Genomic DNA, 14,786 nt, shown 5'->3' with positions numbered 1-14,786 from the left:
CTCACCTTTGAGCACTTCTTGCTCAGGTGAGCTAAAGATTTTACCATGCTTCATAAAGATTGGGTCACAACTGTGGCCTCTACAGTGTTAACAAGGCTGAAGTTGAAGGACCATACACAATGGACCACACACGCCGCCAGCCGCCAGACAATGACTGGTCACAATAGCTCACCATGAGCACTTCATGCTCAAGTGAGCTAAAAAGAAAGAAATAAACTAGAAATGTGTCCATGGGACACAGATGCCCCCACTACATGACATTAAAATGACAATTTTTTCCCAGGTCCGGGGCCACAACTCCTACAATACTGAATGAATCCGGATGCGAAACCCCAGGTGCACAACTGCACATGCTGACCAACATTCCTGTAAACTTTGGAGACTCTAGGTCAAATACTTTTGGAGCTACGCACAATACAACATTCAAATGACCCATTTTTAACTAAGTCAGTGGCTATAACTCCTAAACGACTGAATGAATTCGGACGCGAAACCCTAGGTGCACAACTGCATATGCTGACCAACATGCCTGTAAAGTTCTGTGACTCTATGTCATATACTTTTGGAGCTAGGCGCGACACAACACTAAAATGACCAATTTTTACAAAGTCAGGGGCCATAACTTCTGCATGACTGAATGAATCCGGACGCGAAACCCAGGTGCACAACTACACATGCTGACCAACATTCCTGTAAACTTTTTTGACTCTACGTCAAATACTTTTGGAGCTATGCGTGACACAACATTCTCGGACAGACGGACAAGGGCAAATCTATATGCCCCCCCAAAGTGGGGGCATAAAAACCCCAGGTGCACAACTACACATGCTGACCAACGTGCCTGTAAAGTTTTGTGACTCTATGTCATATACTTTTGGAGCTAGGCGCGACACAACACTAAAATGACCAATTTTTACAAAGTCAGGGCCCATAACTTGTACATGACTGAATGAATCCGAACGCGAAACCCTAGGTGCTCAACTGCATATGCTGACCAACATTCCTGTAAACTTTGGTGACTCTAGGTCAAATACTTTTGGAGCTATGCGCGACACAACATAAAAATGACCAATTTTTTACTAAGTGAGGGGCCATAACTCCTACATGACTGGATGAATCCGGATGCGAAACCCCTGGTGCACAACTGCACATGCTGACCAAAATTTCTGTAAACTTTGGTGACTCTAAGTCAAATACTTTTGGAGCTATGCGCGACACAACATTAAAATGACCAATTTTTTATAAAGTCAGGGGCCATAACTCCTACATGACCGGATGAATCCGGACGCAAAACCCCAGGTGCACAACTACACATGCTGACCAACATGCCTGTAAAGTTTTGTGACTCTATGCCATATACTTTTGGAGCTAGGCGCGACACAACACTAAAATGACCAATTTTTACAAAGTCAGGGGCCATAACTTCTACATGACTGAATGAATCCGGATGCGAAACCCAGGTGCACAACTACACATGCTGACCGACATTCCTGTAAACTTTTTTGACTCTACGTCAAATACTTTTGGAGCTATGCGTGACACAACATTCTCGGACGGACGGACAAGGGCAAATCTATATGCCCCCCCAAAGTGGGGGCATAAAAACCCCAGGTGCACAACTACACATGCTGACCAACATGCCTGTAAAGTTTTGTGACTCTATGTCATATACTTTTGGAGCTAGGCGCGACACAACACTAAAATGACCAATTTTTACAAAGTCAGGGCCCATAACTTCTACATGACTGAATGAATCCGGACGCGAAACCCCAGGTGCACAACTACACATGCTGACCAACATTCCTGTAAAGTTTTGTGACTCTATGTCAAATACTTTTGGAGCTATGCGCGACACAACATTCTCGGACGGACGGAAGGACGGACGGACGGACAAGGGCAAATCTATATGCACCCCCCCACCAAAGTGGGGGCATAAAGATGGAACCAACTAGAGTTAGAGGTACTTGTCACTGCACTCTCTTTTATTGACCTCTATGAATATGTTAGGTATGAAGTCAATAATTTATATAGTATTCAAGTTATGCCCTGGACAAGGTTTTCAAGGAAGATGATATAATAATGGGACCTCCTAGAGTTATGGTCATTTGTCACTGCACTTCCTCTCAGTGAGCTCTATCATTGTATAAAGTAACAATTTGGTATCTTCAATACCTTTTGAGTTATCCTCCAGACAAGAGATGTGATGAACGGACTGACAGACGGACAAGGTGGCAACTTTATGCTCCCCCCTTTCGGGAAGCATAAACAAGAGCTGTCACAGGAGACAGCGCGCTTGACTATTTCTATGCTGGATAGTATGTTTGATGTTGAAAATTCATGATGTATAAGTAGATATGATGTTGAAAATTCATGATGTATAAGTAGATATGATGTTGAAAATTTTATGCTGGATAGTGAAACTGGGCACATCTGAGGAAGCTGAAGCTGTCACTGGAGTGTTTAATGACTCCAATGTGGATGAAAACATTATGAAGTTTGAAAAATTTTCGAAATCTATTACTAGTGAATGCTTTCAAACTAGAAAATGTTTTGTAGAAAAGCGCATGTCTCCCCTATTGCATAGTAATAGGCAAGAAGTCAATGGGGGACAGAGGCGAAAGTCAAAGAAACACTGATGGTTGCTACTGATCATCTACTCAGCATGTCCAATCATCCTACTAAGTTTCAACATTCTGGGCCTAGTGGTTCTTAAGTTATGGATTGGAAACAATTTTCCATGTTCTGACCTGTGACCCTGACCTTTGATCGAGTGACCCCGAAAATTATTAGGGGTCATTTACTCTGCATGTCCAATCATTCTATAATGTTTCAGTGTTCCTGGTCAAGTGGTTCTCAAGCTATTGATCAGAGTTTTCCATGTTCTTGACTTCTGCTCAAGTGACCCCAAAATTAATAAGGGTCATTTACGCTGTAAGTTCTATCATCCTATATAGTTTGAAGGTTCTGGGTCTAGTGGTTCTCAAGTTATTGACTGGACACTGTTTTCCTTGTTCTGGTTCCTTGTGACCTTGACCTTTTATCAAGTGACCCAAAAATCAATAGGGATTATCTTCTCTACATGTTCAACCATCCAATGAAGTTTCAACATTCTGGGTCAAGTGGTTCTAAAGTCAGTGATCAAAAACTTTTTTACATGTTCAGGCCCCTATGAACTTGACCTATGATCTAGTAACCCCAAAAGTAATAGGGGTCATCAACTCTGTAAGCCCTATCATCCTATGAAGTTTGTCAGTTCTAGGTCAAATGGTTCTCAAGTTACTGATCAAAAATGAAGTGTGACAGATGGATGTCCTCTGTGACCTTGACCTTTGATAAAGTGATTCTAACAAGAGCTGTCTCCATAGGATGACACATGCCCCCGATGGCACTTTGAATGAACAGTTATGGCCGATGTTAGAGTTTTGGACCTTTGACCTACGGACCTGGGTCTTGCGCGCGACACGTCGTCTTACTGTGGTACACATTCATGCCCAATAATTTTAAAATCCATGCATGAATGACAAAGATATGGACCGGACATGCCCATCAATGCACTATCATGAAATATGACTTTAACGTCTAAGTGTGACCTTGACCTTTGAGCTACAGACCTGGGTCTTGTGTGCGACACGTCGTCTTACTGTGGTACACATTCATGCCAAGTTATTTGAAAATCCATCCATGGATGACAAAGATATGGACCGGACACGAATGCACATCATGAAAAATGACCTTTAATGTCTAAGTGTGACCTTGACCTTTGAGCTACAGACCTGGGTCTTTCGTGCGACACGTTGTCTTACTGTGGTACACATTCATGCCAAGTTATTAGAAAATCCATCCATCGATGACAAAGATGTGGACCGGACACGAATGCACATCATGAAAAATGACCTTTAACGTCTAAGTGTGACCTTGACCTTTGAGCTACGGACCTGGGTCTTTCGCGCGACACGTCGTCTTACTGTGGTACACATTCATGCCAAGTTATTTGAAAATCCATCCATCGATGACAAAGATATGGACCAGACACGAAAATTGCGGACACACCGACAGACTGACAGACCGACAGACGGTTCAAAAACTATATGCCTCCCTTCGGGGGCATAAAAACAACAAGGGTCATCTACTCTGTAAGTCCTATCACCCTATGCAGTTTGAAGGTCCTAGGTCAAATGGTTCTCAAGTTGCTGATAAAAACGTGCCTTAAATAAGTGGTAGTAGAGGACAAAATTAATGACTTCCAATATAATGTCTTTATAGTTTACAATGGTTCCTTACTAAACTGACCATGCAATACAAAGATTAAAATATAGAGCCGATGCTAGAGTATTTTAAGTTTCCGAGGTTCTGTTGGAAATATCTAATACTCCATATTATAAAATTCTGGTTATATAATTTATTTATCTATTTTGTAGGATTTAACGTCACACTAAGTTACTAACACAATTATAGGTCATACGGCAACTTTCCAGCTTTGATAGTAGAGGAAGACCCCAGTTGCCCCTCAGTGCACTAGTTCATCATGAGCACTTGAGTAAAACTATGGACCTTCCGTAAGCCAGCTGGATGGCTTCCTCACACAAAGAATTCAATGCCCAGATTGAGGCTCAAACTAACTTCGATGAGAGGCAAGTGATTTAGAGTCAGGGACATTAACCACTCAGTCATGGAGGTCCCTCTGGTTATACAAATAACAATGTACCACAACAAAATTCTTACCTGTAAGTGTGCCTCTCTTGTTTCTATCATGAGTGTTAAACATCTGAGTATATTTCAATTTACTGTTATGTGGCATTGCTAAACTTCCACCACTGAAACAGTCAACATTTGTCCATTACATATCAGTTTATTTGTGTGCAACTACATTTTGCTTCTACTTCCCTACAATTTTGTACTTATGTGACTTATGCTTTGGACAGTGTGTCTTAACCTTTAGCCTGCTGGCAGCAAGTGATTCTGCCTTTGCAAACAGTGCAGACCATGATCAGCCTGCATATACGTGCAGGCTGATCATGGTCTGCACTGTTCGCTATTCAGTCAGTAAGTTTTCAGTGAACACCCCTTTGATAAACAAGTAGTACTGCCAAAATTGAATGATGGACCAATCCATTTTAGAAATTTAGCAGGATAAAGGTTGATATGAATGTTTTTATGACTAGCCATAAACAATGAACTGGTAAACAAGAACTAAATGAATTATTTTACTCCATTCAAAAATTTTGAAATAACTGTACGTATTTCCCTTTAAACATGAAAAAAACTTTGGATATACTTAATCCACTTTTTCCTATATAACAAGTTATAATGGTAAACAAATGCATTTCTGAGGTCTCATTTTGTTTGTTGTATCCAAAGTTTCTGTATTTATGCAAACTGTCCGATGACAATTTTCCAACATGGCTGTACCTGTCAACAGTATTTTCCAGAATAATGAATTTTGAAAAATCAATTATTTAACATAGTCCTTTGTGCCAACAGAACCATTTTTATCCATAATTTGTTCTTAAACAGCAACTTCCTGAGAAAATTAAACATTGAATTCTCACACCATTTTACATCAATAATCTAGATAAATTCTTACCCTACTGGACCTGGTACTCCAGGTCTGACTGGCATGGCTCCACTGTACCCAGCTGACACCGGAACTCCAGCAGCTCCTGTCCAATTAAATGAGAAATTTTATAACAACCTGATCATGCTAATAAATGGTAAAGAAGGCCTATCTTAATCTGAATTTTACAGACATCCATACTATTTTGAATATATTAATGCTGTATTTTTGCAATCAAGTAACTGACCAGTATCTTTGCCCTATTGAAATTGACAACGTCATAACTCAGAAGAGCATTTTACCTTGGACATGTACAAGAATTCAAACTATGGTCATCATAGTCAGAATCTATGAAAACCACACCAAACCTCCAAAATCTGTACAATTATGTTTTGTATTGACTTAAAATGAAGTGCTATTAGAAGAACTTTTGGCTTGCATGCAATATGTACTGTGAACATGAACTAGTATTGCTGTAATGTAACTATTACGGGCAGGACTCAGTGACAGAGCTGACCTCAGTAATTTACATAAGCATTACTGAAATGCTCAAGTATGTTCCTAAGGAGAATGTTTAAAATAGCATACTCTACGTTTTCAGGTTCAAATCTCTGCACCTGTCTGAACCACTCCAATCAAAACACAAGACCCTGGTTTTGTTGCATACTACATGTAGTTATCTATTTGCTATAAACACCGGTATGAACTTAAGTAATTCAAAGAAACTTTTATAGCTTGGGATGGGGTGTGAGCAGGGGCAGGAGGGGGGATGACTTCAAAAAGATAAAATACCCAAGAAGTTCTGGTGAGCTAAAAGGTTTAAGTAATAGGTAAATTATCTGCTAGGCATACCTTAACATAGTTGGACATATCTACCTGACATGAATTTTGTTACTTACCCATAAATCCAGTGGAAGGTACCATTTGTGGCATACCATTGACCATCACTGGCATTCTCTGTCCCATTGGCATAGCAACAGGAGGCGTCATTCCTACAGGAGGGATGCCTGGTAAGTGCAGTGAAGGTGCATGTGATTATATACACAGGTGACAGAAAATACTAGACAGATAAATGGTACATTTAGCTACCTGAAGAAAGAGGAAAAGGTACGGGTGGGATGGAAAAGGGAATTATCGAGCTGTATGCCATTTTATAAAAAGACTTATTTCATGCTAATTTTGCTATAGAAAAGGAGTTTCTTGCATATATTCAACGATCAAAGAATATGTGTATTAAGGAAAGTAATACTGCTTTAGATTTTTTTTATAAACCATAACAGATGGACAGAAAACTAAGAATTTTCAAAGACCTTACTGTTATCAATCATATGGGATATAACAAATTTTATACATATTCCATAAAAAATTCATGTTTTATACATGTTCCAAAACATAACTGGAGCTATCACTAAAGGTGATGAATGTACCCCCCCGCATGCACTGACACAGTACATTGCAATTTGATGCACACAAGATTGCATAATTATGTGGACTGTATGTATATAGACTGTATGTATACAGTATAGTAACAAAAAACAAAGTCCCATAACTATGCAGAATATTTATCTAAAAGAATGCACAACTACTGTTGTTACTGATCACTTGTGTGAAGTTTCATTAAATTGTGTCAAGGGGATGAGGAGAGATGGTGCGCACAAGATTGTGTCTACGTATATAGTATAGTAACAAAAAAACAAAGTCCCATAACTCTGCAATTTTTTTTTCTAAAAGAACCTAACATGCCCCATGCACAACTACTGTTGGTACTGATCACTTGTGTGAAGTTTCATTAAATTGTGTCAAGGGGATGAGGAGAGATGGTGCGCACAAGATTGTGTCTATGTATATAGTATAGTAACAAAAAAACGAAGTCCCATAACTCTGCAAATTTTTTTCTAAAAGAACCTAACATGCCCCATGCAGAACTACTGTTGGTACTGATCACTTGTGTGAAGTTTCATTAAATTCTGTCAAGGGGATAAGGAGAGATGGTGCGCACAAGATTGCGTCTACGGACAGACAGACAGACAGACAACCTGAAACCAGTATACCCCCCCTTACAACTTTGTTGTCCGGGGGTACAATAATGAAATCATACTAGAGGCAGTTTCTTTCCATGAATGTTTAGTGTCTCAATAGTTCTTCAAACTTTTATTCATGTAAAATGTTAAAGTTTCAAAAGTTAACACTGGAACAATAATCAAGTATGGGATTATGAAGTAATGTACCAATTACAATATCAGGTTCTTCTATCTGAAAATGCACAAAGGACAGAGGAAAAGACTACAGTTTCTGTGTCAGTCATGATGAAGAAAGTTTACAAAGCAATTTGAACAATGTGCTTGAAAAAGTGATATGTGCAAATTTGAAAATCACGTTCTCAAAAAGTAAGCTTAAAAGTCTTACCCATTCCGGGGGCCATGCCCATCATACCCGCAGGCTGCGCTGGCATTGTGCCAAATGAACCCATCATCGGTGATGGATCAGCTTTCAGTGACTGTGGCAGTGATTTTGGCAGCTCATACCCCTGTAGTTTCTTCTTGATCAAGTGCATGGCAATAGAAAACTCTTTCTTATCCATCTTTCCATCATTATTCATGTCAGCTAAACTCCTAGTCAAAACAAAACTTTCAGTTTAATTGAAATTATCAGTAGATTAATCTTGAAATGCTTAACAATTATATATATAATCATATCTCTTTATTTGGGGACAGGCCAAATTAGTAATATAAGATAAACAAGTGGTCCAACTCTTTTGCCTTTCTTTAAAATGGCATGTGTATCTTCTGTGTATGTACATTGTATAGGTTGTCAAAAAGGGAAAGAAATAAAATGTTTAATTCAAAATTTATCAGCCATATTGCCTTTCTAGTTGATTTCAGAATGAATAATATGAGAATGTTCAAAGTAGATCTTAAATTAATCTGATGTAACTGTCTGTTCATACTATGAAATCATATTTCAACAAAAACTTTGGTCAGTTTTCAGACTGACTCAGTAAATTTCTATATTTCTTATCATTCCAACACCCAATTAAATGATTGACTATCAAATAGTCATGGAAAGTGACACAAGTATTAAACTTACAGGGAAACCAAGCTCTTAATCTTGAGACCATTCTAAGCTAAGTATGTATGTTAAATTTAAAGTATGTACACACTGGATTAAGAAAAACATTATCTATGTAAACCCATAAACGTACCATATTTGTCCAAGTATTGGAGTAGGAAGGCCAGACTGCATAAAGAAGCCTCTAGCCTGCTCTCCTAAAATGTATAAACAGTTGGCTATGTATAACTACAGTATAATTTGAAACAAGTATGATATATTCCACACTAAATTAATAAAGTAATATTTGCTTTTACAAAAGGACTTTTCTATCTCATCATGAGGTTGAAACTTATTCAGTTCTGAGTGGACTCCATCTGAAAGTCTAGTTTTAGAGCAATCAAATGAGTCAAGGCTTTGTCCTGTCCTTGAGGAGCAGCCAACACCTTCTCAACTCAAAGGCATGCATCAGCATCACTTAACTCATTTGCATATACTTCAGTATTTTTTTTTTCAAGTATTTAAGACTTGTATGAAGCTACCAGGAAGCTGTAACCTCCATCATCAACTTTACTCTTTATACTTTGCTGTCTTCAGCAGGAAGTAAGTATACTTAATCATTCAAAACTAAGTATTGATACATGTATGTCAATTATATCTAAACAACTGTGAAATCAAGAGGCAAAATTTTGCGGTATCCGGCAAATGGGCTACTTTGTCAATTTTGGTGACATAATTTGGAGCATTTCAAACTGCATAAATAAAATAAATGTTCTTTGGGATTCAATTATTGAGCTAACATATGAGCCGTGCCATGGGAAAACCAACATAGTGGGTGTGCGACCAGCATGGATCCAGACCAGCCATTGCATCCGCGCAGTCTGGTCAGGATCCATGCTGTTTGCTAACAGTTTCTCCAATTCCAATAGGCTTTAAAAGCGAACAGCATGGAGCCTGACCAGACTGCGCGGATGCGCAGGCTGGTCTGGATCCATGCTGGTCGCACACCCACTATGTTGGTTTTCCCATGGCACGGCTCATATGATATCTACAAAAATATGTCTATCATGAATACTAATGATTTCATAGTATGTAATAACAATATTACCTGTGACAAATCCATTGACAGGTTTGAGTGTGAAGAACTGGGAGTCATGCTTGACCCTGTCCTCTCCACTGATCCTCCAAGCATCACCACTACCTGAAAGTGGATGTATAAGATTAAACAATACATAAAAGAAGAGTTTTAATTCTGCAAGGGCTTTGATAGCCTCAAATGTTCTAAATGTGATCATTGGAACCTGTGTACTGCATGTCAGTTCATCACAGTGAAGAAGTGTGTGGAATTTCAATCAAATCCCAAGAGTGATTACTGAGATACCAGCTTACACAGAAACAGTTAATTAAAAAATTGCTAAGTCCAAAAAAGGGGCACAATATTGTAAAAATGCAAAGAAGAGCTATGGTACCTATACACTGCACATCAGATCATCACAGTTCAAATGTGTTTGAAGTTTCGATCCACAGTCGAATATGTGGCATAACTTTGTAACAAGAGCACCGCCTTGCGGGTGCTGACGCTCATCTGATTTTTTTTGTGTAATAGAACTATTGTCCTACCCATGATTTTCTAAGTCTAAAAAGGGCCATCATTCTTGCAAAAAGCAGGACAGAGTTATGTTTTTTGATGTTCAGTGTCCACTTATGATGGTGAAAAACTGTTGCAAGTTTTAAAGCAATAGCTTTGATAGTTTATGAGAAAAGTTGACTTAAACATAATACTCAACCAAGAAAATGATTTTCTAAGTCCAAAAGGGGTAATAATTATTGCAAAAAGCAGGATGGAGTTATGTTGCTTGCTGTACAGGGTCAGCTTATGATGGTGAACAAGAGTTGCAATTTCAAAGCAATAGCTTTGATAGTTTAAGAGAAAAAGTTGACCTAAACATAAAACTTAACCAAGAAAACTGATTTTCTAAGTCCAAAAGGGGCAATAAATCTTGCAAAAGGCAAGATGGAGTTATGTTTCTTGATGTACAGGGTCTGCTTATGATGGTGAACAAGTATTCCAAGTTTCAAAGCAATAGCTTTGATAGTTTAGGAAAAAAGTTGACCTAAACATAAAACTTAACCAAGAAATCTGATATTTTCTAAGTACAAAAGGGGCCATAAATCTTGCAAAAAGCAAGATGGAGTTATGTTTCTTGCTATACAGGGTCAGCTTATGATGGTGAACAAGTATTCCAAGTTTCAAAGCAATAGCTTTGATAGTTTAGGAGAAAAGCTGACCTAAACATAAAACTTAACCAGGCAACGCCGACGCCGACAACCGCTCAAGTGATGACAATAACTCATCATTTTTTTTTCAAAAAATCAGATGAGCTAAAAATGCAAGATAGGGTTACGAAACCTGTGCATTTCATGTCAGATCTTTACAGACAATAAGTATGTAAAGTTTCAATCAATTCCCTTCAGTGGATATCTAGACATTAGCTTACATTCAATACCTAACCAGATCAGGACTTAGGACAACAAGAAATGGAAAAGTTCAATAGTTCAACCTATTTTTTAAACAGGCAAGCAAAAAAAAAGATAAGTCTGAAAGCATAATCATTTCCCAACAGACTGTAGTTTGTTTTGTCAATCCATTCAGCTTAAATGATCTGCATTGAAGCAATTATTGATTTGTCATTTTGTGTCTCAAGAACAACTTACCATTCAGTTTTAAATCATAGCTTTTGCATATTAGGCTATTGATTAGAACAAAATATTATTATATCGATGTTCAAAGAAATTGAATTCTGTCATTGAAAAATGGCTAATCTTAGATTTGAGTGAAAAAAGCAATACCTGCAGCTGCTGTCATGATTATTGTTCATCAACACTGGTCACAGTAATGTCCTCATCTACAACAAACAGAAAATTATATCACTCAGAAGCACTGTCTAGTCTTAAACCACACAAATGTTTCACCGGAAAATGTCTGAACTTAGCTGAGTTGTTTCTTCAACAATCATTTATTTAACTTTTAAGATTGTTTCAATGTTGATATTATAACTGTGTACTAATATGTAACTTTGAAATACTGAATGGCTTGCCAGTCTAAATTCTAATAGTAAAAATACTATTGCCTGCATGATATCCTAAGGTCTGAAGGCTTTTAGCCAACTGTAGAACTGTCAGAGTATGCACATTTATTAAGTTCTTTCATTCCAAACCAAAATTATTGAGTGGAAACCATTTTTCTATTTTCAGTCACAGTAACTTACATTCCCATCTTTGATAATTTTAAGCAATTGACACAATGTAAAAATCTGTTTTAGTAACTGTGATCTTGACCCTATGACATCAAAATGACTCTGTCATTACAACAAAACGAAAGTATGGCTGGGATTTGAACCCAGATCTGTCCGTTCAACATTACAAAGATACAACAAACAATTTAGCTACCCACTGTGGCACAGTAGAATTTTTTCAAAGTATGCAAATTATTATAATTAATTAAGTTAGGCTGACCTTGAAGTTGACCCCATATAATAGCTTTATTAAAGCTAGTGTTATTTATTACATGTAATAATTATATTCAACTTTAAATAAAGTTTCTTGTATCACTGAGTCACTGGCACACTTTGGGTTTTCTTTAAGCTACCTCTGGACCAAGTTAAATTTCATTACATCAACCAACCTCAATAGCTTATTATTTAAAGTTATTGAACAGAAACTGTTCTTCAATTTTGCATAGAGAGACCAAATGAAATCCCAAACTCCTTCTCTGTGTAAGCTTAGTATACATTTAGTATCATTGCAATTGGTCATTCCTTTAAACCAATCTTTGACACCTACCATTTGCCCAAGGCATCCGCTATGCTAATGACCAGGTTTACAACATTGGCTATTCACAGACCAGACTTGAACCTGGGGCCTCTGAATACAGAACTTACAGGGGTTCCGCTAGAACCGAAAACCCAGGAGTCCCATGACCCCTTGGTCCAAATTTTGAAGGGTCTTTTTCCAAAATACAGGAGGCCTGTCCCAACACTTCGATATAATGGACTAAATTTTCTTGTATAGTAATACGCAGCTAGTAATACAATAATATTAACCAAAAGTTTTTGTTTTATTAATACTTATTTCTTAATAAAAATCATAGGGCTTATTCAGTTGCAAGTAACAAACCATTACAAGAATGGTGGGTTGGATTTGCAGGGGCGGCAATGTCAATTGTCCGTATTGCCCAGGTTGTCCCGAAGCTTGTACGGACAAGTGAAATTTTACCAGAATTTACTTTATAACTTTCATACGGACAAGCACAAAATAGCAAAATTTGACAAAAACGGACAAGCAAGTCAGAACCAGATTTGATGCCTTTGCATGCTATATTATCAAAAATGCTTCAAAATAGTAGCTGCTTTAACAACAATTGTCATATTTTTCTTAAATGCAGACTTTTCAATGACAAACTATTAAGATTGCACTAGAAAATCTCATTAGAAAATACAGAAATGTCCGAAAATCACGGTTGCGAAAACAGGTGACAAATATGGAAAACGTAAGTTACAACTTGAATTCTTGATAATATACCTGTTTTTAATTTATTTTCTTTCATCATAGCTATTCAAAACTTACAATTTTTGCTTATTTAAAGCATTCTCCTCCTAAACTAAGACTCGGTAGTTGGTAACAATAAAAAAAAATTGCTATATTGTCACAGCCGATCCGCTCATAAAATTGTATCAAGCACACAAAATAGTGATTATAATTATTGATTATTTTTTATTCAGTAATCTAATTACAACTGACTGCCTAATCAAATCAAATTGTTGCAAATTTACTCCCCTCCTTTCAATAACGGATATTGTTTATTACACAGATTAAATCGATTTTTCACATCTTTTGATCCACAAATACCCTGGTGACATAGCTTACAAGCTGTTATTAGACAAGTCCCGCCTTTTAAAACTGGTCCATCGTGTTAAGCATTGTGTGCAAGTTTGGTCACACCCTGCTTAAACTGGTGCAGGGTGGGGACATGCCGAAGTTGTACTGGAAGGGAATTCCAAAGCACTATGGTGACTGGAAGAAAAAGAGTACTTATAGTAATTACAGGGAGTGAGGATCTGGGTATAGGCATAGGGATGCATGTCTTGTTTGACGGGATGGGGGCTTTTCTAGCCTAGGCTTTAGGATACTCTTCTATTTACAACTATAAGATCAAATAGAGATTATAAAGAAAGCTATGGTCCTGTTGTATTTTGGTGAGAAAATCATCTACCCAGTGTAGGACTCGAACCTACGACCCCCTGCTTGCAAGTCAGGTGCTCTACCAACTGAGCTAACCGGGCTCCTGATTAACCAGAAGCCTCGAATCACTACACTCCTCCTCACTTTAATTTTTGAAGGCTTAAACCTTATCGTGAAACCATAGAGCGAGGCATCAACTGTTCAGCTTCCAACAGAGTATAGCCTCTGCAAATACCGCATGCTCTATATAACTGGCCACGTAGCCTTCCTTTACAGTGGAATTGCAGAGCGGGACATCAACTGTTCAGCTTCCAACAGAGTATAGCCCCTGCAAACCGCATGCTCTACATAAACTGGCCACTGTAGCCCGCACTTTCCAATTTACCTCGTCGCCAATGTTGTATTTTGGTGAGAAAATCATCTACCCAGTGTAGGACTCGAACCTACGACCCCCTGCTTGCAAGTCAGGTGCTCTACCAACTGAGCTAACCGGGCTCCTGATTAACCAGAAGCCTCGAATCACTACAGTCCGTATTGAATTTAAGAATTTGTTACTGTCATTTTCTAATATAATTTGACATTGTGCCTTCTTGTGTCTGATTAGGCTGTTAACATTTTTATATTACTGTCGAATTGGCATACCTGTTTAATGGATTCATGAAGGATCTGCGTCCATGTATCTACATATACTGGAGTAATCAATTCAATGCAAATAAAAATTATGAACTGAATATGATTAGCCTAAATTTTGACAGGTTCGTGTGAAAATTGTAGGTCTCAAGGTCACTTGCAAACACAATTTGACTACAGTTATACAAGACGGATATTTCTTTGAATCACAGAATGCAAAAATTATCTAAGCTGTTGCACAGACTCGACTTATTATCCAAAAAACCAGACTTCTCCAAAAATTTTGATTCCGGAAGTCGGCCTTCTCTTACAC

At 37.9% G+C, this 14,786-nt stretch overlaps 1 protein-coding gene and 2 non-coding genes across 3 annotated transcripts in view; all 3 read right to left on the bottom strand.

Annotated features, from left to right (window-relative positions):
* The window catches only part of LOC123551799 (intersectin-2-like), a 108,082-nt gene extending 93,307 nt beyond the window's left edge, over nt 1–14,775 (bottom strand). Inside the window, exons 1-8 of the mRNA XM_053542215.1 lie at nt 14,486–14,775; nt 11,453–11,508; nt 9,711–9,803; nt 8,757–8,820; nt 7,961–8,166; nt 6,454–6,561; nt 5,585–5,660; nt 4,723–4,814 (exon numbers count right to left, since the gene is read on the bottom strand). Of these exons, the coding sequence (XP_053398190.1) occupies nt 4,723–4,814; nt 5,585–5,660; nt 6,454–6,561; nt 7,961–8,166; nt 8,757–8,820; nt 9,711–9,803; nt 11,453–11,468 (655 nt within the window). The 5' untranslated portion in view covers nt 11,469–11,508; nt 14,486–14,775. The remainder of the gene's footprint in view (nt 1–4,722; nt 4,815–5,584; nt 5,661–6,453; nt 6,562–7,960; nt 8,167–8,756; nt 8,821–9,710; nt 9,804–11,452; nt 11,509–14,485) is intronic.
* On the bottom strand, nt 13,872–13,944 carry Trnaa-ugc (transfer RNA alanine (anticodon UGC)). Its single transcript has one exon. It is a non-coding gene; the product is annotated as a tRNA-Ala (tRNA).
* Nucleotides 14,266–14,338, bottom strand: Trnaa-ugc (transfer RNA alanine (anticodon UGC)). The gene has a single exon. It is a non-coding gene; the product is annotated as a tRNA-Ala (tRNA).
* Nucleotides 14,776–14,786: the final 11 nt, after the last annotated feature.

This window comes from Mercenaria mercenaria, chromosome 4, assembly GCF_021730395.1.
Source record: "Mercenaria mercenaria strain notata chromosome 4, MADL_Memer_1, whole genome shotgun sequence".
In the NCBI taxonomy this organism is placed as follows: Eukaryota; Metazoa; Mollusca; class Bivalvia; order Venerida; family Veneridae; genus Mercenaria; species Mercenaria mercenaria.
Note: the sequence above shows the minus strand (reverse complement) of the source record. Positions and strands in the feature narration are given on the sequence as shown.